We start from the raw sequence: 23,822 nt of genomic DNA, 5'->3' as shown, positions 1-23,822 counted from the left end.
AGTACGGGAACTTACTGTTAACCTATTAACAGTTTTTTTCCGTAGCGTTTTTACAAAATTTTAGTTAAAATTACACTTATTTTTTACAGTGAATACAATTGTTATATGACTCTTCTTGCTGATTTGACATATATTATTGCAACATAATCCTGAACAGTTTTGGATACTTGAGGGTGAGTAATTAATGACAGAATTTTCATTTTGGGGTGAACTAACCCTTTAAATTTTTCCCTATTCAAGTAGACAGAAGCTGTACTTCCATATCTAGCTGATGCATATCAATACAATTTTTGTAAGTGAATAAGTAAAAATCTCATCAACTAGGAGTATTGTCTGTGTTTTTATTAATAGAAAAAAACCTGACCACACAAGAATCCATAGCTGCAAGTAAGCATGGAACTCAAAGCAGGACAAGATGTACCATGCATTTGTTCAGGATCTATTATAGCATCACAGAACAAATCCTTTGGGCTTGTAAAATTTATATGGAAAGTATTTATCCAGTGACATTCTTTCTTCATCTCTTCTTCTCTCACACTGAGGACCTTTAAAAATAAGCAGTGCTGGTCAAAGTACCTAAATATACACATAAAGCACTGACCATAAAAAGATCTGTAAATGTATCATTCTTCCTTACAGGCCAAATCATATCTCTGCTGCTCCATCTATCCTTACATGATAAGGAAATAAAACCTTTGACCTTGTTTCTGGCCCTGCGCAGTGCACCTGAGCTCTGAGAGGACTTTGATCCCTGCGCAGTTCACTGTGCAGGATGGAAATCGGGTTGCCATGTGTGGCAGCTGGACTCCACGTGGCCCTGCTGTTAAAGCAACAAGTGAGCTTTTATACTGTTGATATGGGAGAGTCTTAGATTTGTTCAGCCAACAGCTTCACAGAACTGAAATCCTCAAGATAAAACTACGACAGGAAGATCAAATTCAAACACCACTATTATAAATGGTGTCTTTGTGATCTTCCCCATGAGGACTTATAAAAGGTTAATTTCATTCAAAGACACAAAAGAGGCTGGAATTCATTCGCTTGCTTGAGTTTATATTTGTCTCCAGTTTGTATTTATCCAGTGGCACCATACTGTAAATATGGAACAGAAACAAGGATATGGGCTCAATTTTCACGATTTCCTGTAGCGCTCTTTAACCTAACCTTAGACCCCTATTTTACGGCCATCATCCGGCTGATTTTGCTCAACAAAGACCCGGATAAAAAGCTGTGAGGAAACTGCACAGATTTACAGCCTTCTGCTTTGAAAGTCTCCCTCATTCCACTCTATGACCACACAACACAGCACGTCAATTTTTAAGCAATCATCTGCACTACATGTGTAATTTTTCTTAGAAAATGGGAAGAAATAGACCCCTGTGACAATAAACCTGAAAAACAGATGACTAGCAAGATATATTACAACTGTGGTTCTCATCTCAACTTTGCTTCAAGATGCAGATTTTACATTTTACATCTAGTAACAAGAAGTTGACAAAAGTTAACAATAAAGTCCTTTAAATTAAATATTAACTCCATAACAATATGTAAAATTATTAAGATGTTGGTTTACCAAGATGTGTATTGTTTTAAGTGGGACCATATGAAGAAACAAATACCCGAATAATGTCATTTTACCAAGTTAGAAAAAAACCATTGTGGTTTTCACAAAAATATTAAGCAGCACAACTGTTTTCAACATTGATAATAATAAGAATTTTAACTTGATCAACAAATTAGAATGATTTCTAAAGGATCGTGTGACCCTGAAGACTGGAGTAATGACTGCTGAAAACAGGAATAAATTACATTTCAAAATTAATTAAACAAGAAAATAGTTATTTTAAATTGTAATAATTAATAATTTCACAATATAACTTGTATTATATACTGTATTATTAAAAACATGGGTGTGTTCCCCTTTCTGTCAAAGGTATAGCCTAAGCCTAATATATTCTGCCTTTTGAAATATGCATGATTATATGGTTAGCTGCTTTTTATTATTTGCATTCAGAATTGTTTTTCCCTGCTGTCGGTGACAAGCATGACACATAAATTGAGAACCACTGCAAGATACAATAATAATTAATAAGCATTCAATCAATTGGTCCTTTTTTCCATTTCTCACTTTTAGAACGACCAAAACACAAAGACTTTGGAACAATCAATCAAGCCCATTACACTAGCTGCTAGTGCCTTAAAGAACTGTGAGGGTCAAAGTTTACATCTTTAGTACAGGAAAATGTCAATAGGAAGAGCAGTGAGGCCTCATAAGTTGCCAATAGTCTTTTCCTGAGCCCATTCTTCCCGTCACTTCTAGCCACTCAGTGCAACTACAAAAGAGTCAAAGGTTAAACTCATCATCTAAGTAAAGGGAAAATGTCAAGACTATCAAGTAAAGATTCATCTATTAAATGCAGTACATAAAGTATACAGTACCACAAGTTCAAACTATGAAAATTACTAGTTTGCTGAAGACATTTTTAGACTTGACTTTCGTCTGAATAACACATGAAAGCTGGAAGGCTCTGCCACGGCATACTGATTATCAACTATTTCATCTGCAGTATCAGAGCCAGTGTCTGGAAGAATTTGGAACATGGTCTCAGGCAGCACTTGTAATTGTTTTTGGAAAAGTGCAGAGGATTGCCAAAAACCTCCCCAAGATCCTAGGGGCAGACCAAACAACACTGCCATATAAAGTCAAGCCCTCAGCGCACATCAAATTAAGCTGTTATTTCAGAGTGCCCACACAAACTCTTGTTAAAAAAAATGACGTTGTGTAAACAGTCATGGGCACAGAGTTCAAATCATGTTACAATGTACAGTATGTGTCAGCAGTCCTGACACTTGTTTAACTTTGACACCTCACTGTAAAGAGCTTAAACCATAAAACCCAACTAAACAGATTGGAAAAATTTGCTTTAAATCTCTTGGTTAAACATTCTGTCTTTTATAGAAAGGCTGCATTTCAATTTTGTTATATTTAGGAGCTACTTTGGCGGAGCAAATCCTGGCTGACTATAAATATTTCACTGGATAAAATGTATCTACATTATCCAAATGAGCTTTGCTTTGACATCACATACTGTATGTTCTTCCTGAATTCAAAGCAAACGGCCTTCAAAAGGCATCACATAAAAAGTGATTTCCAGTTCAACAGCACTCTTCTTTATCACTCCAGAGGGCACAGGGTGTGATCTGGCATCACATAGCTGCTGCTCTTCCAGCTGAAGCCCCAGACACAGATGTGGAGACTGAAGAAGCAAGAAGCTGGCCGGGTCACACCCTCTGCAAATAACAAACTGCACACGCCATCTCCCAGCCAGGGAGAAAATCAGGCCATGGCTGAGAGGTGGGAAAAAACAGACACCTTGTGCTTTTTGAGTCACTGGAACCAGTAAGCATCTCCTGTTGCTAATTAATGGCCAACTTGTTTATCTGCATCCACATGGTGTTTGAAAAATTCACTTTTCAATCGAATATCTCGTAATCTAAAAGATGCCACTTAAACTGAGACGAATACAGCGATCTGTCACGCCACATTAAAGAGCGTGAAAAACACATTATTGCAAAGAATATTGTTTGTATTTGCTATAAAACTGACAGAGTTTAAAAGCTGAGACTTTGTTTTATATTAAAAGTACTAAAAGCACAAAGCTTATTGTTATTATTGAGTGACTGGCGCACTACAAATAATGAATGCATTCGAAGACTTGAAATATTATTTCCAAGCATACTGTCCCTGCGAGTATATGACACATCCCACGTATATAATCCCACATATATTCAAATCAGTTGCCAGGCCACCGGAATTTTTCCCAGTGTTCCCAATCCAGACCATTTGCATGCTCAATATAGGCTATACTCTCAAAATATTATAACTTTAATCTCGTAATTGCTACAACTGAATTCTCGTAATTTTGACTTTATTCTCAAAATATTTCAACTTTATTCTCAAAATATTTCAACTTTTTTCGCGTAATTTTTACTTTATTCTCATATTATGACTTTATTCTTGTAGTTTTGACTTTTCCTCAAAATATTACAACTTTAATCTCATAATCTTAGATTTATTTTTTAACGTGGCACTAATCTGCTGTCGTACAACAAATTATAGGAATAAATGATATTTTTAAATATATTATAGAAAATTATTTTAAACAGTAATCATATTTTTCAATATGACTCTTTTTACTGTATTGTTACTGTAGCATAAGACTTAAAAAAACATGAAATAATCTTACTGACCCAAACCTTTGAACAGTAAGGTTTAGGTCAGTAAGATTATTTCATGTTTTTTAAGTCTTATGCTACAGTAACAATACAGTAAAAAGAGTCATATTGAAAAATATGATTACTGTTTAAAATAATTTTCTATAATATATTTAAAAATATCATTTATTATATTTATTTATTAAATAATTTATGGTTTTAAAAAGGAGCTCAACTTTATGACTGACTTCAATTTCAATGGTATTTACACATTTGAAATTATTATTATTTATAGCTTATTATGTGATCCAAAAACATTTATTTTTAATTTTTAAAAAAAATTTACTGGAAAACACGAACTGTAATATCACCAGAACTATAAGGTAATTTAGTGTCCTTGTGAGACAACAACATATAGGTCACTATCACTAGTTAAGTGACATTACAGAGAAGTGATTTTGTGATTTTATGGCATTGTTATTTTAACCATTAACAAAAAGTGCTGAATTCTCAAACTACATTCACCTTCACCTTATAAGAGCCAGCAAGTCATTTATTGACACTGTGCTGATGAGGAAATGTGATCCACATCAACAAAAACATAAAACACAATAGCAGGATATCCACTGCAAACTTGTTTGAACAATAAGGCCGATCAGAGGTGGGTGTTGCCATGGCCAACACACCTCTGAGGCTGTCATACAGCACTCTGGCTCAGCAGGTGCAGCCAGTTGTATGAAGCTACAACAGACACAGCAAATACAACAATGCCAGTAATTCCTTTAATGTTGACATTAAATGTGTAATTCATTGTTCCCTTGACCTGAAAAACTTAAGGCTAGTTTACTCCAGCTGTATTATATACTCTCTAAAATATGAGTCAATAACTATATGATTCACTCTTCAAGATGTTTTGCGAGATGTTTTGAATTACACCTTCATCTGACCACAGTAGATCCTAGCTAATGCATTATGCAATGAGGATGATTTAGATTTGTAGTTGCTAGCTCACAGTATGAGTACAGTTCAGAAATATAATCACAATGTAACTGTGTAGGCCTAACACTAACCTGCATCACATATTGATATGACTGTGGGTGTGGGTGAGGGTGAGTGTGTGTGTGTGTGTGGTTTAGACAGAAGTGAAGAAGAGAAGTGAAGAATAGAGTTGATTTTTTTTTTTAATAATTGAGATTCGACTTCAAAATCCAAAGCAAAAATACAGAATACAGGTACCACTATGATACCTGTCCCGTACAAAAGCAAGTGGCAACTGGGATCCCAGTATAAGTGAATTATCTTACCTGAGTTTGAGGTTGGCCATAAACTCTTCCAAAGACACATTGTCCAGAAGAACAAAGTCCGCCTTTCCGAACTCCAAACTTTCGTGCTCTGCCATGTTAACGCGTTAGTAATATAGAAATGCCAAAATGTAAAGCTAACTATTGACTATCCCACGAATACACAAATCAATTCGACAATACCAAAACGGAGGTATAACATATCTCCATGAATTTGTTTACATTTGCCTAGCGCACTACTCGTCGGCTTCTTTTCATGTTATTAGTAAAGGAATATTTAAACAAGCATTGTTTGTTAACTATAAGCTGTTGTCGTCTTCCCAAAGGCTGAAATTCCTAAAGCTACACGCTCCTCAGTCGCCTGAAAACTTTTCGAGCCTCCCGGTGTTTAAAAGTGATAGTCCGCTACATCGAGCGTCGCACCTCTCATCCCTTTTTCCACGAGCTTCACTCGTCTCGCCTAAACACTCTGTGGCTTCGGTATCCTGCCCGTCTCGCCGAAGCCCCTCCCCTGTGGGGCGCGAGCTTAGCCTACCTCTAAACATCAATTGATAAAGTTACAAAGGTAGTGTCGAGTCGACTATGGCCAGCATTATTCATATATGTTACTTAAACCTATCAACTTTTTTTTGTTACTAGTAGCATACTTATTTTTATTAGGCCTACGTAATCCAAAATTTGCAACAATCAAATTCAAACTAGTCAGAAGTGAAAATTGCGCTGAAACTCAAATCGCCATAGAATTAAATAGCGAAAATGTGCGTTTCTTACCAGTAGGAAATAGCATGTCACTATTTGGATAGCGACTACTAGAAAGGAGTGAATTCCACTTTAGGAATACGTACTAGTAGCTTATCTCGTAACTTTACAAATGAAATTGAATTGTTTTTGTAACATACAATGCATACTTAGTTTAAAAAAGGAGTAGCCTAAATGTTAAAATCATTTGCCAAAGTTAACATTATAATTATCAGTAATTTTAAGGGGATGGTCACATTTTAATTGTGCAAAGTTAGCATTCCTTTTATACTACTATTAGTCATCATCAGTGAGTTTCTTAATATCACTGGAATGTCCGTCTGTCTTCTGGCCATAGAAGGAAATGGATAAAATACCATTTGAGTGAGTCTCAGGGTTGTTCAGCATTTTACTTAATTACAACAAATCTGACAACAGAACTAACCAAAACCACATTTACAGGTGCTCACATGTAAGCACAATAATGGTTTAAATTAACGTTAATAAAACACATTTACTTTTTTAAAATGATTTTGGCCTGGCACATGCTGTCAACATGTCTGTAGTGACCTCAAGACACAAGGTGTTTAAGTTTAATGAGGACTGAAGATGGCTTCAGGTTGCTCTGTGCAGCTATCAGTGGCCAAGTGACATCCTCCCTGATTAAATACAATAGGATGACTCTGCTGCCCCCACCTGTGTCTCTCGGAGACTGGGACAATACTATTCCTGAACGTTACATACTAGTTTATCATAGTAGTTATCTACTACAATAACAATAATTATAGTGTAAAAGAAAAAAAATTTGTTAAAAAAATTATTTACACACAATATTTTTATATTTAAATATAATTAAATAATTAAATTGTGTATTATTTAGTATTATATATTATTGCTATCATTACTATACAATATTTTAATTATATTTAAACAAAATATTTTTTATAAAAAGAAATATTAAAAAAATGTAAAATTATAAAATCAATATTTTTTGATAATATTACATACAAAATATAACATGTAAGTTGAAATATAATTAAAAATATTACATACATACAAGACAAACTGTTTTATGGCAATTTTTAATAGAAAAAAAGCGAATGTTAAGAGTATTTTCATTTGAAATATATATTTCAGCAAGGGATTTTTAACAAATGTTGTTTTATTTTACAGTATTATTATTGTTATTGTAGTAATTATAAGTATGATGTATATACATGCATATATATATATATATATATATACATAATGACAAAAAAGTTGTTGTTTAGTCAGAAGATTTACGGCAAAGTAATTTTTATAGAAAAAAGCACTTAGAAAAATGTTAAAGGGTTAGTTCACCCAAAAATGCTTGAAAGAAGAAAGTCATATACACCTAGAATGACTTGAGGGTGAGTAATTTATGGGCTAATTTTCATTTTTGGGTGAACTAACCCTTTAAGGGTATTTGCATTTGAAATATATCTCTCAGCAAGACACGTTTAAAAATAGTTAAAGCAATGAATAAACAGATCTAGCAGAACATGTTTTACCATTGTATATATTACATAAGTCAATCCAACTAGTTGGTACTATTAAATTGACCTCTAATTAAACTATAAATGTTCTGAATTTTGTCTCAGATGACTTTAACATTGCCTTAGATTTTTCTCAACATAAGCAATGAACCACCAAAAACGATGGTGTTGGGTGCATTACTAGCCCAAGAGCGGCCACGGTTATGGGTCACATAAACCGTAGCACCCTTGCGCAGAGTCGTCATGTATGTAGAGAGATTCCCAACCGAGTTGGAGCCCTGGACATTGCTATGAGACACAGCCACCCAGTAATTATTTACAACCAGCCATAGATCAGTTGTCCCACTCCCCCCAGTCTGTGTGGAGAAGAAGAACTGATAGACGCCAGAAACTGGAGCTCTAAATATCCCAGTACGAGTGTTGAAAGCCCCGCCTTGATTCACATACACTTTCCTGTACATAATCCTGTTCACTTTTCCAGAGATGCTGGCCGGGTAGGTGACAAAAAAATGGACGTTTACTTTCACTACAAATCACAAGGAAAGAAAATGCTGCATTATTTTCCTTAAAAGAAAGATAATTGTAATAATAAGAACTACATTTCACAGTGTTTAGTAATTTAAATACTGATAAAGAGAAATTACTCACTTCTCAGTTTGTTTTTCTTACACATCCAGGTGATTTTGTCTCTGCTGATGCAAGACTCAGTTTTTCTGCACTTTCCACAGACAATTGTGTTAGTATCTGAAAGGATGGTGTACAACAGTCAATAGCTTATATATAAATACCTAAAATTTCTCTGAAAATCCATGTGCATCATATCTTACCTGCACAATATGCCAGATGGCAAGCTACCGGTTTGACAAACTTGTAAACGTAGTAGTTTCCCCTACATGCTTTCACTTGAATGAGAGGAGATTTGAACAAGCAGCAGTTGTTTTTCCAGTTTCCACACACCTTGCGGGTGACAACCCCGTCCCGTTTCCGGGGATGACCGCCGACGAGCCACAGTGGAGCATGCGTGCCACACATTTCTTTCCTCACACACCTCTCTGGCATCTGAATGGGTTTCCCACGATAGAAGAGACGGTACCAGCCCTTCCACTGCACACGACGGTCACAAGCAACATTCTTGGTGGTGTATAGTTTGTGGCTCTCCAGGCTTGGTCCAGCGCTGTATAGTGATTGCAGGGGTCAGAGGCCTCGTGACTGTCATCCTCACCAGAGCCTTCATCTCCATCTCCATCCTGGGTGAGGGTATACAGCAAATGGTTGCTGCCTATTAAAGACAGACATAAACAGTCCTTTTTTGAGAAAAAAGAAACTGGATGGTATGGACTGAATAGTATTAATAAAGTAAGTGTGTCCAAACTCTTCAAAATAATTCATTAAAACACTTACATTTTCAATCCTTCACCTATTGAATATTTTTTTCTAATTACTTAATGGCATCCATAAATTTTTCTATTTATCCACTAATAGTAATTAATTTGAATCATTTTAAACGTAATTATAAAATGTAATAATAATTATAGTAATATTAATAATAAATTTTTCTTATTATGAATAAATAAATATGTAAACAAACTTAAAGCATACAGGGATTTTCTTTCTTTCTTTCTTTCTTTCTTTCTTTCTTTCTTTCTTTCTTTCTTTCTTTCTTTCTTTCTTTCTTTCTTTCTTTTTTTCTTTCTTTCTTTCTTTCTTTCTTTCTTTCTTTCTTTCTTTTTAATTTACCTGTTTGTAGTGATGTCAAGTTCATCTCCACATCTGTATCAATAGGCTTTTGTGAACAGTATGGTAATGCCTACAACAAAACATTCATATTAGTTTCTGAAGAAAATCTTTGTCTCACAGTAGGATAAATTTAGATAGATTGGACCATATTTTGACATTGAAATTTATATTATGGAACAATTAATCTGCATATATTATTCATTATGTATTGAATTTTTTACAACTTTTGCTTGAAACTTCTTTTTATGTCCAATACAATTTAGCAGATTAAAATTAAAATTATTGCATTTCTTTCTTTCTTTTTCCTTCTTTCTTTCTTTCTTTTTCAACCAGCAAAAAATCTTGAATTATCGGCTTTAATTTTACCTGGCTCAAGGCTTCTTGCTTTTGTTTCATTATTGCTTGTTCATATTTCAAGCTTTCCATCTCCTAAATAAATACAGAGAAAAAAAATGCTCATACCGCTCTCCCATTAGAAATTGAAATGCTTAGGACACCAAAGCATTTTAAATTCACCACTACCTTATACACAACAGCAAGTTGCTCCTGCAAAGGCTGGTCAACCATATTCCAAGCTCTGAATGTATACTGCAATAAAATATCGTGAAATAACGTTTTCTGCTACATTACACAGTTACTGTACAACGGCAATTATAATGTACGAATATTGTAAAATGTTGGTCTTATTTGTTTATAACTTTATTATATTAACCAAATCAATGCTTACTGAAATATCTCTGTTCGCAGTGTCGGCTGCACAGATAACCAGCATGGCAAACACTTGAACACATAAGGAAAGCAACTAAAAGTGAGAGTAAAAAACTGCATTAGACTTTGTATTGTTTATCTATATACATTAAAAAATACATTTAAAAAACAATTTAAAAAAGAATGAGATTTTCAGATAGGTTAATGTAAGTGATTTGATTTTATGTTTTTTTTTTATTTTTTTTTTTAGAAATTATAAACATTTGAAGCTTACCTTTTTCACAAAGAGCAGATCTCTTTGCGTTATGCAAGTCAACTATATAGAATAAAGTTTATATACTGCACCATATATTGGGTGGACACTACTGCCATGCAAAAGGAAGTTGCTGGTTTGACTTTCACACCAATATTCTCTTACATGAGGTTCTTCACAAATAAGGTGCTAACATGCACATGAAAAATGGCCACAGGCAGTTTTTGAGCTCATGAGGTCAGCAAAAAAATTTGTGCAAAAATGTATTTGCATATGTGTAGCAAAATATTGAAATAAGTTGCATGAGTCAAACTTGTAGAATGTCAATGTAAAACGACAACAACAAAAATGCATTAAAATATTTAAAAGGGATCAAGGTCAAGGCTAGGTAAGTATTTTACACTAAACTGTGTTTTCTTTGTTTGAACTTTTGGAAAAGTTAATTAGCTTTTTATGATTGACCATGTTTTATTCATGAATGACCAAGTCAACCATTACTTACACTCACATTGCAATTTAACAAGTTATTTTACAGTTAGACTTATGCCATTGCAAGTATCATTCAGAAACCACGTTAAGTCAATGGTTAGAGCAAAAAAACCTATTCTTGCATTATCAGCAGAATAGTGACAAAGACTAAAAAGTACTCCTTTTTGTGCAAACACATGCATTGTGCATTTTGTTTAACATATTATCTTAAATAACACTTTAAATATGTCCTGCTTTGCTGTCTAATGTGTTAGCACAAATGCATATTAGATTCCTATGAGATTACTTTCACGTTTAAAAAGCAACGAAAATTACTTTTCAAAATCACCAGCTGGGAGAAATATGCCCATTGATGAAGATTTAAAGAGTAATGATAAAGCATAAATGATAGTAAGTAGAAATAATTTCATGGAAAATATGCACAGTGAGTGAAAGATGCGATTGCTTTGACTAGTGCAAATGACTGCCAGTGTCTGGGGGAAGGATGCAGTACTATCTTGAAATAATAATAAGTATTTGCAACACCAAAAGTCACCACTAGGTGGTGACCTCTAACCTATTTCAAAACATTGGGGTTTTACAATTTTACTGGACAGGAAATTGTAAATTACAAACATGGCAGAGATAACCTCGTACCATAACTATCCACTTTATTTAAATATATATAATGGTGAATTTATCTAATTGTTGAATGATCACAAACCAATGATGAATCATATTTATTAGTCTAGTCCTCATTATTGTCTTGCTGAGAATTTATTTTATCCTATTTTATATTGTATATTTCATTTGTTCCATTTTATTGTTGTATTGTTGTATAACAGATTCAATGAGTAAAATGGGAGTAATGAGTTTCACTGGTGGCTCATTAAGTGAAACACTCAGAAAAATAGATATAAAGATGTCACTAAAGCGGTTCTCTACGGTACAAAAGCTAAAAGGTACATCTTTGTATCTTTTTTTACCCCTAAATGGTACATAATAGCACCTTAAAGGTAGATATTAGTAACTTAAAATTACATATTAGTGCCTAAAGTTTACATATTAATACTTTTAGAAAGGATACCACCCTAGTGACAGTTTTGTACCTTTTATTGTGAGTGTGTAGAGTTCTTTTAAATAAACTGAATCCACTCTTATCTCATCTGGGCATATTAATGAAATAGAGTCACTAGAACATTGTGCTTTCGTTCTCATTCCTTAACTGTAAAAACCATGCCACGCATTGTTTGTTAATGTATTAAAGCATTTGTCAGTAACCTCAACTCTCACTGTCAACAGAGCAATGAGCAGTCGATTGTGTGATTAGATAAGACCAGTCCAGTCAGTACAATAGTCCACCCAGGAAAACTGTAATTATGACTGAAGTCAAAATTCTAAGATAAAAAGTCAAAATTATGACAAAGTTAAAGGTCATGAGCTAAAAACATAATTAACAAAAGAAATTATGAGATAAAAAGTCATAATTATGACTAGAAAAAAGCAGATTTTTTTTTTTTTACTTTTTATGTCCTAATTATGATTTACCAAAGCACGAATGATGAGTGTTTGTGTGTGTGTGTGTGTGTGTGTGTGTGGGTGGCAGAAAGGCGTTCCACGCCTAAGGGTACATATTAGTAGCCTACCTAAAATATTAGTATGAGGTTACTGTCCCAGTAAAGCTGTTTTATCCCCTTTTCTGTAAATGATTAGTGTGTAAATTATTACTGTGTGGAGATGTGCGATATATGACAAAAAATACCAATCAAACATTTGAATTATGGGCAGGAGCTATCCATGATTGCTCAAAACTGAAAAGTAATTAGATAAAGGAAAGTTTTTCACATTGATTTAATGTTTATCTAGGCCTGAAACATTTCAGAGACTCCAGGACGTAAACAAGCTATCCATCTAACCTTACGTGAAGTGCCACCTATCATGGGATTTATGGTATGTGATATATTGAAAGAGGTAGGCTACTAATACTTGTTTATCAAGCAGTTCTTGAGAAGGTTAATCCATCAAGAACACAGTAGTCTCTATGGGCACAAAATGATCCTGATGTTATTTTAACATTCAGCAGGAAGCAATTTTGTTCTATCACTGCACATCTGACCTTCGTTTACTGCATGACAAATGTGCCAAGTTCATTGTTTCTTCCAGGCTTGTTGTTCCATTCATGCCTCTCATTGTTGCCCAGTGACCTCACTTTCCATGTAACCTCTGACCTTAAGTGGTTTGTTGTGTACTATGAAATGTAACCTTTGCCTTACTGGGCAAAGGACCAATGTGTAGTATCTCGATCCACACCTGTCAATCATCTTTGTCCTCTCTACAATCCAGCCTTGCTATAAAAAAACATCAATAGAAAACATGCTTGAAAATGTAGCATCCTCAGGCCATCGAACATGCAGATCGTGTTTCTTCATCAGAACAGATTTTGAGAAATTTAGTATTAGATCACTTGCTCACCAGTGGATCCTTTGCATGGAATGTGTGCATTACTTGTGGATCACAATGATCCACAAGTAATCCACATGACTCCAGTCCATCAGTTAACATCTTGAGAAGCAAAAAGTTGTGTGTTTGTAAGGAACAAACACATTATTAAGGCGGTTTAACTTTAACTGATGCTTTTTGCTAAAATACCAGTCCTTAATCCATGATCCATAACGCTTCCAGTGAAAAAGTTGTTTCTGAAGTGCATATTTCTCCTGAATCAGATGATCTGGAGAAAGCAATGTTATGGACAGAGGCCAGAAGCAAACAGTTTGAAGTTAAAAATGTATTGATGGATTTGTTTCTTACAAATGCGTAGCTTTTTGCTTCACAAGACGTTAATTGATGGACTGGAGTCATCTACTTGTGGATTATTGTGATGTTTTTAGCTGTTCTGAACTCTCGTTCTGATGGCACCCATTCACTGCAGAGGATCCATTGGCAATTAAGTGATGTAATTTCTCCAAATCCGCTCTGAAGAAGAAACTCATCTACATCTTGGATTGCCTGAAGGGGAGAACATTTTCAGCAGATTTTCCTTTTTCGTTGAACTAGGGGCAGTTGTGGCCTAATGGTTAGAGAGTCGGACTTGTCATCCAAAGTCGTGGGTTTGAGTCTCAGGTCCGGCAGGAATTGTCGGTGGGGGGAGTGAATAACCAGCACTCTCTTCCACCCTCAATACCATGACTGAGGTGAGACCCTTGAGCAAGGCACTGAACCCCCAACTGCTCCCCGAGCACTGCAGCAATATGTATATGTGTGTGTGTGTGTTCACTACTGTTTGGATGACAACGCTCGCTATCTTAGACAGGCGTGCCGTAAAGCAGAGAGGAGATGGAAGCATGATCGTCTGACTGTGTCTCTTGAGATTTTTAAAGAGTGTCTGGTTAATTTTCAGAGCGCTGCTAAGTCAGCTAGATCAAAATATTTTTCAGAACTGATTACCGCACACTGTCATAGACCTAGGGTTTTATTCTCCACAATAAATTCAGTAATTAATCTGAATTCCCAGTTTTCCAGAGAGCCGTCAGCAGAGCTCTGTGAGAAATTTTTGAAATTTTTTGTTGACAAAGCGAGTGCCATTCGCTTATCTTTTACTTCACATCTCTCAGACCTGTCTTTGAACTCGCCTGCTAGTCCATTTTCATTTAGTCATTTTCAACATGTCTCTTTAATGGAACTTTCCGATCTCGTTAACAAAATGAAGTCTACTAACTCCTCACTGGATGTTGTTCCTTCTGAGATCATAAAAGCAGCTTTTCCAGTAATTGGCCCCAGTGTCCAAGTGTTGATTAACTCATCTTTGGACACTGGTGTGGTTCCGAACTGCTTTAAGCATGCGGTTGTTCAGCCTTTGCTTAAGAAGCAAGGTTTGGATGAAAGTTGCTTTAACAATTTTCGGCCTGTCTCAAAGTTATCATTTTTGTCAAAGCTTTTGGAAAAAGTTGTGCAATTACAGCTGATCACATTCTTAAATACAGCTAATTTCTTAGAACCTTTTCAATCTGGTTTCACTGCTTATCACAGTACGGAGTCTGCTTTGCTTAAAGTGTTCAATGATATTTTGGTTGCAGTTGATGCCGGTAAAAATGCGGTATTGATTCTACTGGATCTTACATCTGCCTTTGATACCGTGAATCATAAGAAACCTGGACGTTATCATAGACTCAGAATTATGTTTGTCCAAACAAATTAATTCTGTTGTTAGGAACAGTTTTTATCAGTTACGGGTCATCTCCAAACTTAAATCATTTTTGTCTTTTCAAGATTTGGAGAAGGTTATTCATGCTTTTATTACCTCACGTTTAGATTACTGTAATTCACTGTACTCAGGTCTTCCTCAGTCATCGCTTTCACGCCTCCAGTTGGTACAAAATGCAGCTGCAAGGCTGCTGACTGGGGCAAAGAAATATGACCATGTCACTCCAATTTTAGCTTCGCTTCACTGGCTTCCGGTCCATTTTAGAGTTCAGTTTAAGATTCTGTTGTTTGTTTTTAAAGCTCTTAACAATCAAGCTCCATCTTATCTTAAAGATCTTATTATTATATCACTGCCCCCCCGTCTGTGGAACCAATTGCCTCTAGACTGCCGCCTTGCACCTTCCATTACCATTTTTAAATCGAGGTTGAAAACGATTCATTTCTCCTTAGCATTTTAATTTCACTTCATTGTTGTGTTATTGTCTGTCTTTTTTGCTTCTTTTCTGTTTCCTTTTCTCTTTTAATTTTTTTACATTGTTAAGCACTTTGGATAGCTTTGCTATGTTGAAATGTGCTATATAAATAAAATTTACTTACTTTGTGTGCACTTGGATGGTTTAAATGCAGAGCACAAATTCCGAGTATGTGTCACCATACTTGGCCACACTTCACTCACTCACTCAACTGTTCCTTTAACTCATAAATGACAACACTGCAGTGTAAAATTTCCCAAAAAATTGTGTTTATTTCCATTCTATACCCATTTGCTTAACATGAAAAACTTACAAAAATAAAGTTTGGATTTTCAAGGGTAACACGACAAAAACAAAAATATAAATACACAAAATATGGTCCTTACATGTAAGGTTGTATGGTTCAAGTTCAAAGCAGATGGTTGGTTTAATACAGTATAGGCATGCTCTCAAAGGAGACGGCTTAAAATTAGAAGCTCTGATTTCATGCTGTATAATATTCGCAGAGAACTAGTGGCCACAGGCCCACAAAACTGAAAAAGCCAACAGCTGAGCAAAGGTTGTCGAGTTCACAAACTAACGTCAGTCAATGAGGTATCCAAAATGCTCCCGCATGTTTAAGAATAAACATGCACAAAACACTGTGTTTGAAATGCTAGCCGCATATAAGTTGTAAGTATTTCAAGTTTAAATCAATGAGATGACTGGTACATTCTAACTGCTTCTGAACACATTTACATCTATGATCCCCTTCTAGTGCCTTAAACTGTAGTATAAGGAAAAGGCCAGAGATCAAATTGACATATTTGGCCACACACTAATACAGTCACAAATATGGCCTCCAATGATCTCTTTCTCTTCTGGCCATTCTGAATAGGAATACTCCTACAGCAGCAATCAAAGTCATGTTGTGTTCCTTGATTTCAGCATTACTAATGCAGTGCAACGTGCTCTTCTAGTAGACTTTAACATAAATGGTCCATCATGGGATGCATATTGGTTTTTATCACTCGATCCTGGCCCTTGATCTCTGAATTCATGTGTTCTTAAGTTTCTTGGCACAAGCCTGTTGTTCTGTGCTGGTTCCACTAGTCTAAATGGCCCTTTCCTCTAATGCAGTGAGCAGGACCTCTGTAAATTGTCCGTATGGCTCACTTCACCACACTGGAACTTCCGCTTAACAGTCTTCCAATAAAGGAAGAGCAATTCAGTGCAGATTAACTTGGCACTTTGTACCACTTCATATGAGTCCGTAAGGTTTGCAGGTAACACTGTGACAGAGCCTAGTTTCTCAAACCGAAAAAAAGCTAACGAAACAGTCATGGTTCAGAGGAAAACCAACCGCATGCAATATCTAAGGTATTGCTGAGAGACTATGTGGCATCACAGTGAGTGGTGAGCTGGGACTCGGCCATGTAGACACTATGGCCAATCCCGTTCACTATGTCATAGAACTGTCCTATATCCTTCCTGGAGGCTGCTCCTTTTCACTTGGCCAGTCTGAACACGGCCAGATCCAGAGGTTCTCGACTGGGGACACACCAGTCACCTGCCCCCTGCGTGACTTCATAGTTCCGTTGAGCTGTCTTATTAAACACTGGGAGTCTCTCGACTGAGTCCGTGGATAAAGCCTGAGGGGAAAAACACATGATGTCATCTGTTAGAACACAACGCAAAGTATTCTTTCATTTACAACAAGTTTCCAGCGTTTTTGAAACATAAAAAAAAAAAAAAATGTGTTCCGAAGATTTTCAAGGAATAAACCTTAGGGTGGTGCCATGTTTAATTTCTGACAGGAATGGAAACAAGGCTGTAGTGGGCAGAATTAAGTGGATTGTACTGTTGTTTAACAACATCCAATTGTTCAGCTGATGAATCATCTTTCTGAAAATAACTTTCAATAGACAAGAACCCCACAAAACACTTTTGAAAGTTGTGAAAATTACATAATTGTGGACCTTTATACAGCGCATGTCATTGTAAAGATTGCACGTTTCTCCCTCTCTGCCTTGTTTTCATCTTTGTAAAATTCAATATGGCACACAACCTGACTAAGGTCTATAGTTCCAAATCTGCCAATAGTGTCATTCCAAACCTGCCAATGGGATAAAACAACACTGGACCCCACTGATTTCCACTGCATGGACAAAATGATTTGAAACATTCTTCAAAATATTTTCTTTTACGTACCACAAAAGAAAGAAAGGCATGCAGGTTTGGAACGACATAAATAATGGAATGATGTAAATGACAGAATTTAAATTTTCTGAAAACAAAAAACAAAAAACAAAACAAAAAAAATTACAGAAATTTCTATTTTCATTTTTGGGTGAACTATCCCTTTAAGTAGAGTTAAAATGTACCTTCAGGTGAATGACTGCATCAGTGCCATGGCCCTCCATAGAGTACAGCTGAAGATCACCCTGGAAGTACTTGGCATAGAGTCGAGAAATGGGCAAACCATAACCAAACCCAGCCTGTAGACAAAAGGTGTCCAATTTTATAAAGAGGCACTGTTAACAAGTATCATTGAGATATTACTATTATTAATATTTTCTATTTTGTTTTTATTTTTCTATTTTCAGTTATTATTTTACTTTTAAAGTTTTAGTAATTTTGTTGTTTTTGTCATTTGTATTAGTTTAGTTTTTTTATATAAATATGTCTATATAGTTTGCATTTATTATTTCAGTTTTAGTTTGAGTTATTTTAGTACATCAAGATAAACAAAATGAAAATGAGAAATTTTCTGAAAAAAAGGAAGTCTTTTTTGTAAACTAGCTGAAATAAAAAAAAAAAAAAATTTTTTTATAAATTATTTCAGTTAATACTTATTTTATTTCAAGTAACAAAAGTTTTTATGATTTTAGTTTTAGTTAAATATAATAACCCTGTAAAGTGGACACTTCAAAATAATGTACCTTGCAATCCTATTTGTATTTAATGTGTAATGCAGTGAAGTCTCACCAGGGGAGCCCTTTGCTTATCATCCATCTGGGGTTTTGGTGCGGTGGAGTACATGTAACTGAAGAGATTCTCCATCTTCCTGAAAGGAACTCCACCACCTCGGTCACTCATCTACAAAGACATAGATGGCATTGTTAGAATAAAAAAATAAAAAAAAAAAGAGGAAAAAAGAGAAAAAAAAAATGAGAAAGAGTTCATTAGGGCACAAACGGAAAAAATGGGTTAACAGCGAGGGGGCGAGATGCCAGACAGACAGGCACTAGCCGTGACTCTGACCCGATCACGACTGATGCATGTGAAGGACTCAAATCAGCATAGTCAAGGTAACCAAACAACAAGGCCAGTCTGCTCTCATGTACTATGTTATGCAACAGCAGGTGTTTCACTGACGGGAAAATGACTGATGGCTCTAGTTACATCAGACTAGAATCACATAAACTTTTTATGAGTTTAACAACCATAAGGTAAAAAAATGACAATTAAATAATTACAATAAATTTTTTTTTAAAAATTAAATAATTTAAGAGCAATAAATATTCAGGGATATATCTCACCACAATATTTTATTATAATTTATTACAAATTAAGCTTATTTTAAGGATCTTTTATTACAATTAAATACATACACTCAATCCATCACTGCAACAAAATTAAAATCTCATTATTGTAATCTAAAATATATTTTAAACTTTTTTTCTTCTTATACATCATTAGTATGTTAGCATACATTAATTTATGCTAATTTAATTTTTAAAATTGTTAAATTATGTTTGCAATTTTATAGTACTTTGAATCTAACAAAAATAATAATCAATAATTTAAAACAATTTAAAATTAAACCAAGAAACTCACAATTAAAAACGCAAGAATGAAAATTCACTGGAAAATGTGCATAATTGCCATGAAAATGCCTACAATTTTGTTTTAGCACCACATACTGCAAAAATGCTTCTGTGAACAAATCATTCCAGTCTTTCAAATTAAAATCACCTTGATAGTGAGGTCCTCTCCTCCTATGGCCACCATAACTTGAATGGGTGGAAGATTACAGCCTTCTTTATGGTTCTCAATGGTTGCCCTCATTGCATTCTGGGGAAAGAAGCATATCGTCATGACAACATCCAACTTGCCTTAAATAAACAGCATTGTTTCAGGACAGAAATATGAGATGGGCTACAGCCTCACCTTGAACAGTTCAAATAGCATATGGTACAGATGGGAAGGCACGTACACTATGTTAATAGGCTGGTTCCTGTTATTAGCTGCAAATAGAAGAACACAGTCAAAGTGTCAATATTATCCATAGCTGCTAAAACATATTATCACTGCTAATCTCAAAGAGAACCAACAGATGGAATAAATTTAGTATCAGGTATCTTACTCAGCCTATATTTTGTGACTATCTACCCTAGATATTCCTGTTCTTACTGTTAAGTTCTTGAAGCACCAGGTCAGGTGAGCTGAGGTAGTACTGATCACACAGCATCTTGGCACTTTCATATGCGTCTACATGACAAAGAACAATGTGATGACAATATTTTTAGAAACATAAAAGAGTGTATGTGTATTGACTAAACAAATGGGTCACTGATTTTGAGAAGCACATTTGCAACAAACTCCCACTCTACATGTTTGTGGTTTCATCGGATTGAAAGTAGATAGATTTTGCATACTATACCTTTAACAACTTCTGCCACCTGACAATAAGGGTCTATACTGCCAATGGTATTGGGGTGAACTGGATTTGTGGCACCATCAAATACAAGAGCTGAAAAATCCAATAAAACAACATAAATACAAGCAACTTAAGAAACAGGAATTCTTATTTGGTCTGAAAATGATGCTTACTGTGCTGGTTGATGAGCATTCTGATTGATATCCGACTCAAATAAAAACGGTCCAGGAAATACTGAATATTCTGATTAGTGACTGGATCTTGACCAAATACTTCTTTATATTCAATAACACCCTGGGCCATAGTGGGTACAACATCATTGTGCCTGTTTCGGATGTTGACTAGAGCATTCACAAACCTGTGAGCATATTCAAGTGTTAAAATGTGCAATGAACAATGAAGAACGTATCTGGGTCATATTTGACCCCAAAATCAAAAGGAAATAAATAAAAAGTATTTTTAAGTAAGAAACAACTTAAGAAGTTTGACAACAAAGCCTATTTTTACATATAACAATGTATGACAACCCTTTCAATTCTCAATTTAAAGGGGTCATAAACTGAGAAATCAAAATTCCCTTGATCTTTTGACATATAAGAGGTCATTGTACTTTAAAAACATCCTGTAAGTTTCAGAACTCAAAACTTTCTCGTCTAAAAACAGCTTATATTGAAGCCAATCTGCCAAAACGACAGGTTGTGGAATGTGCAACTTTATGATGTAATAGTGTGGCTAAACCCCGCCTCCGCAGAAGATGATCAACGCCTGCTTCTACATCACTGCCTGTTTAGCCCCGCCCACCTATTTGTGCATGTAGTGGGTAAATAACGAGAGGCAAATGCAGGTCTACGCAGAAACCACACGATAAACATGGCTCTGAAGAACTCGCGTCAGTAAGAACTGGGTCCTATGTACTTCAGAGTCTACAATCTGTCACGCCTATTCAAACAGAGCGTTCCGATGAGAAAGGGTTAAAACAGGACAGAAAATAGCCTATTACTTCTAAATTATGATGTTTTTTTAATGTAAAAACCTTGATAACATTATAAGTGGACCTCAGAGAACAGTAAAAAACAAAAAAACAAAAAACAAAGGCAGTTCATGACCCCTTTAATAATAAAAAAAAAAAACTAAAAGAAAGACGTCATGATGCATTATACTAATGGGAATTTTTGTAGGAAAATGTGCTTAATTGCCATTAAATAATGGCACACAAAGAAAAAAAATATAAATATAATTTCTTGTTTTTCTTTTGATGTTGAGGTCAAATGTAAAATGTGCGTGTGTTTTTTTTTTCATGAAATGTACCCATTTAATTTCTACTTACTCTTCTAATACACTTTGGTCATCTGGACTTTTCTCCAAGAAATCCAAGATCTCCATCAAACTCTGTACATACCTTAGCAGACAAACAAAAGAAGTGGGAATGAATTTATGTGAAGAAATTTAATAATATTAAAACAAATTAAACTCTATGTGAGCACTGTATTCAGGGGGAAATATGTTTATCCAGTGTTTTCAGAACATTGACTCTTCTAGACACAGCAACGTCATATAATTTCCTGCAAATGTCCCTCACACTTTAAACATGTTCTGATGTGAACTAAATATATAAATATATATAAATTGCTGATATTTTGGAAAAGATGGATGGTAAACGTATTGCAACAGTAAACAGAAGCATTTACAAGAACACTGACCTAATATCTGTGGAAAATCAACCGTTAAAAAGTTGCATACCACGCATATTAAAGGAAGACTGTTTTGTTTTGGCTATGCCTGAGTTTCCAAGTTTCCACTCTTCCTAAAAAACAACAACAAGCACGAGGTAGTGAAAGTAGGACAAAGTTCACAGCAGAATCCCTCGAAGAAGAAGTGTAGCTCCCACACTGACGCTGAATATGGGGCAAAGTTCACAGGCTCACCAAGTTCAGAGTTTGGCCAAGTCTCAAGTAGACCGCGGTGTTTACTTGTCATACTAAACACAAACACCACGTCTCTGGCTATCTAATCGCCTTATAAACAATACGTCGTTGCTACAACAAATCTGGTCAAAGTAGATCAGATTATAAATGTAGTAAAATGTTGTATAACTCACCAGCTTTGAACCATTTGTACAGAAGGAGTGGTAAGTAATATTTTAGGGAGCAAGTTGATCTCTTTCATGATGTTTGACAGACGCACGGGCAGCTCTTGTCTCAGGAAAACAAAAGACGTTTTCTCACATGCGTTGGCAGAACCTGAACGAAGGCAACATGTAAGAAATAAATATGGCACCTTGGTAAACGGACTTATGTCGCATAAGTGTTATAAATATTAATTAGTATAATGGTATGGGCTTGGGACTAAGATGTATGCACACTGCTAATAAATAATGCAATTAAACACAGTCGAATACAGGTGCATAAACATCGCAGTGATTGAAAACATGCCAACAGCGGTTAAATGACGCAACACTCTGCACCTATGAACAGTACGATGGGAATTCCGAGTCGGTTCTTTCGAACAGTCCATTTTAAAGAACCGGTTCAGAAAACCGATTGCGCCATAACGTCATTCGTTTCTGACGTGCTGTAAAAAGTTCAAATAAAAAAAAACTAGTACGTTTTATGTTTAGCCTTTCTGCTGTTAACCTTTTTAAGTAATTTGGTAGTCCTTGGTTTACTCCAAATTCTCTTACTATCCGCTCAGTTCAGGTTCAAATTACAGTTCAAATTTATAGTTCAGTCAGAGTCATAAAGAAAGTCACTGAAAAGATCCGAATCAAAGAACAATTTGTTCCCGAATCGGACATAGCTACACACAGCTGGTAGAGCAGTACCAAATAATTTCTGCATCAAGCAGATTTAAATAACACATGCAATGCGGTTACATAGTCATGCACGTAATCATAAACGTACTATAGTCCAAAATAATATGAAGTTGCATTAATACAACCGTCTGTTCCACACACGACCACTTTCATGGGCAACAAACAGCGTTTATATGAAGCTATTCCTTGTCTAGGAATGCATACGATTTTATAAATTAACAAATAACACAGTAGAAAGAGCACTCACCAAAATCCAAAAACTGTTTCATAGAAAGTGGAGAAGGTGAAAATTTTGAGAAGTGTTCAATGTGTTGAGGCGCACTGGCTAATGCAGCATTCTTCATTATAAACCTGACGAACTTCATTTCGATGACCGGGATATACCAGATATATCAGGTGCAGAGATCCAGTTTTTTCTTCTTCTTCTTCTTCTTTGGTGTTTATTGGCGGTTGGCAAACCAGATCCAGTTTTTTCAACAGCCACAGTGTTTATAATACATGTACTGCTATGTAGGCTATATGATGCAGCTGTTCTTCCAAGAACACTCAACAGCCAATCATAGAACGAGGTTCCTATTACTAATACAGATCCGTCCAATAGCATGTGGAGGCGGGGCCACGTGCTGCTCATGGCCCTATAAATATAAGGATTCAGTCAGGGTCATAAACACGTGTGTATTGACAACTGTGTGGTTTGCGTCCTGCTAGAGTAGGCCAGGGGTGGCGAACGTCGGTCCTGGAGAGCCGCAGCCCTGCAG

General features: G+C 35.5%; 2 protein-coding genes and 1 pseudogene across 2 annotated transcripts in view; all 3 read right to left on the bottom strand.

The window, feature by feature from the left end:
- LOC107743773 (unconventional myosin-Id-like) overlaps window positions 1-5,989 on the bottom strand; it is a 71,784-nt gene extending 65,795 nt beyond the window's left edge. The window contains exon 1 of the mRNA XM_016557176.1: window positions 5,520-5,989. Coding sequence (XP_016412662.1) covers window positions 5,520-5,614 — 95 coding nt within the window. The 5' untranslated portion in view covers window positions 5,615-5,989. The remainder of the gene's footprint in view (window positions 1-5,519) is intronic.
- A 1,904-nt stretch (window positions 5,990-7,893) lies between these two features.
- LOC107743782 (uncharacterized) lies at window positions 7,894-12,877 on the bottom strand (annotated as a pseudogene).
- A 3,006-nt stretch (window positions 12,878-15,883) lies between these two features.
- LOC107743772 (pyruvate dehydrogenase (acetyl-transferring) kinase isozyme 2, mitochondrial-like) lies at window positions 15,884-23,542 on the bottom strand. The gene is made up of 11 exons (XM_016557175.1): window positions 23,312-23,542; window positions 22,351-22,492; window positions 21,580-21,651; window positions 20,426-20,610; window positions 20,256-20,345; window positions 20,006-20,083; window positions 19,763-19,839; window positions 19,568-19,666; window positions 18,578-18,688; window positions 17,974-18,087; window positions 15,884-17,241 (listed from the first exon to the last, which is right to left on the bottom strand). Exons 1-11 carry the CDS (start codon window positions 23,427-23,429, stop codon window positions 17,098-17,100), a joined length of 1,230 nt encoding a protein of 409 aa, XP_016412661.1. The 5' UTR covers window positions 23,430-23,542; the 3' UTR covers window positions 15,884-17,097.
- Window positions 23,543-23,822: the final 280 nt, after the last annotated feature.

Source organism: Sinocyclocheilus rhinocerous, unplaced genomic scaffold (genome assembly GCF_001515625.1).
Source record: "Sinocyclocheilus rhinocerous isolate Xijiao unplaced genomic scaffold, SAMN03320098_v1.1 scaffold497, whole genome shotgun sequence".
Taxonomy (NCBI): Eukaryota; Metazoa; Chordata; class Actinopteri; order Cypriniformes; family Cyprinidae; genus Sinocyclocheilus; species Sinocyclocheilus rhinocerous.
The sequence above is the reverse complement of the archived record's forward strand: the minus strand, read 5'-3'. Positions and strand labels throughout refer to the sequence as shown.

Coding starts and splice junctions, on each gene's coding strand:
- LOC107743772 (XM_016557175.1), bottom strand. CDS start 23,429: ATGAAGTTCGTCAGGTTTATAATGAAGAATGCTGCATTAGCCAGTGCG. Junction 22,493..23,311: donor GAAACAGTTTTTGGATTTTG/GTGAGTGCTCTT, acceptor GCCTTCGTTCAG/GTTCTGCCAACGCATGTGAG. Junction 19,667..19,762: donor TGCTATTTGAACTGTTCAAG/GTGAGGCTGTAG, acceptor TTCTTTCCCCAG/AATGCAATGAGGGCAACCAT.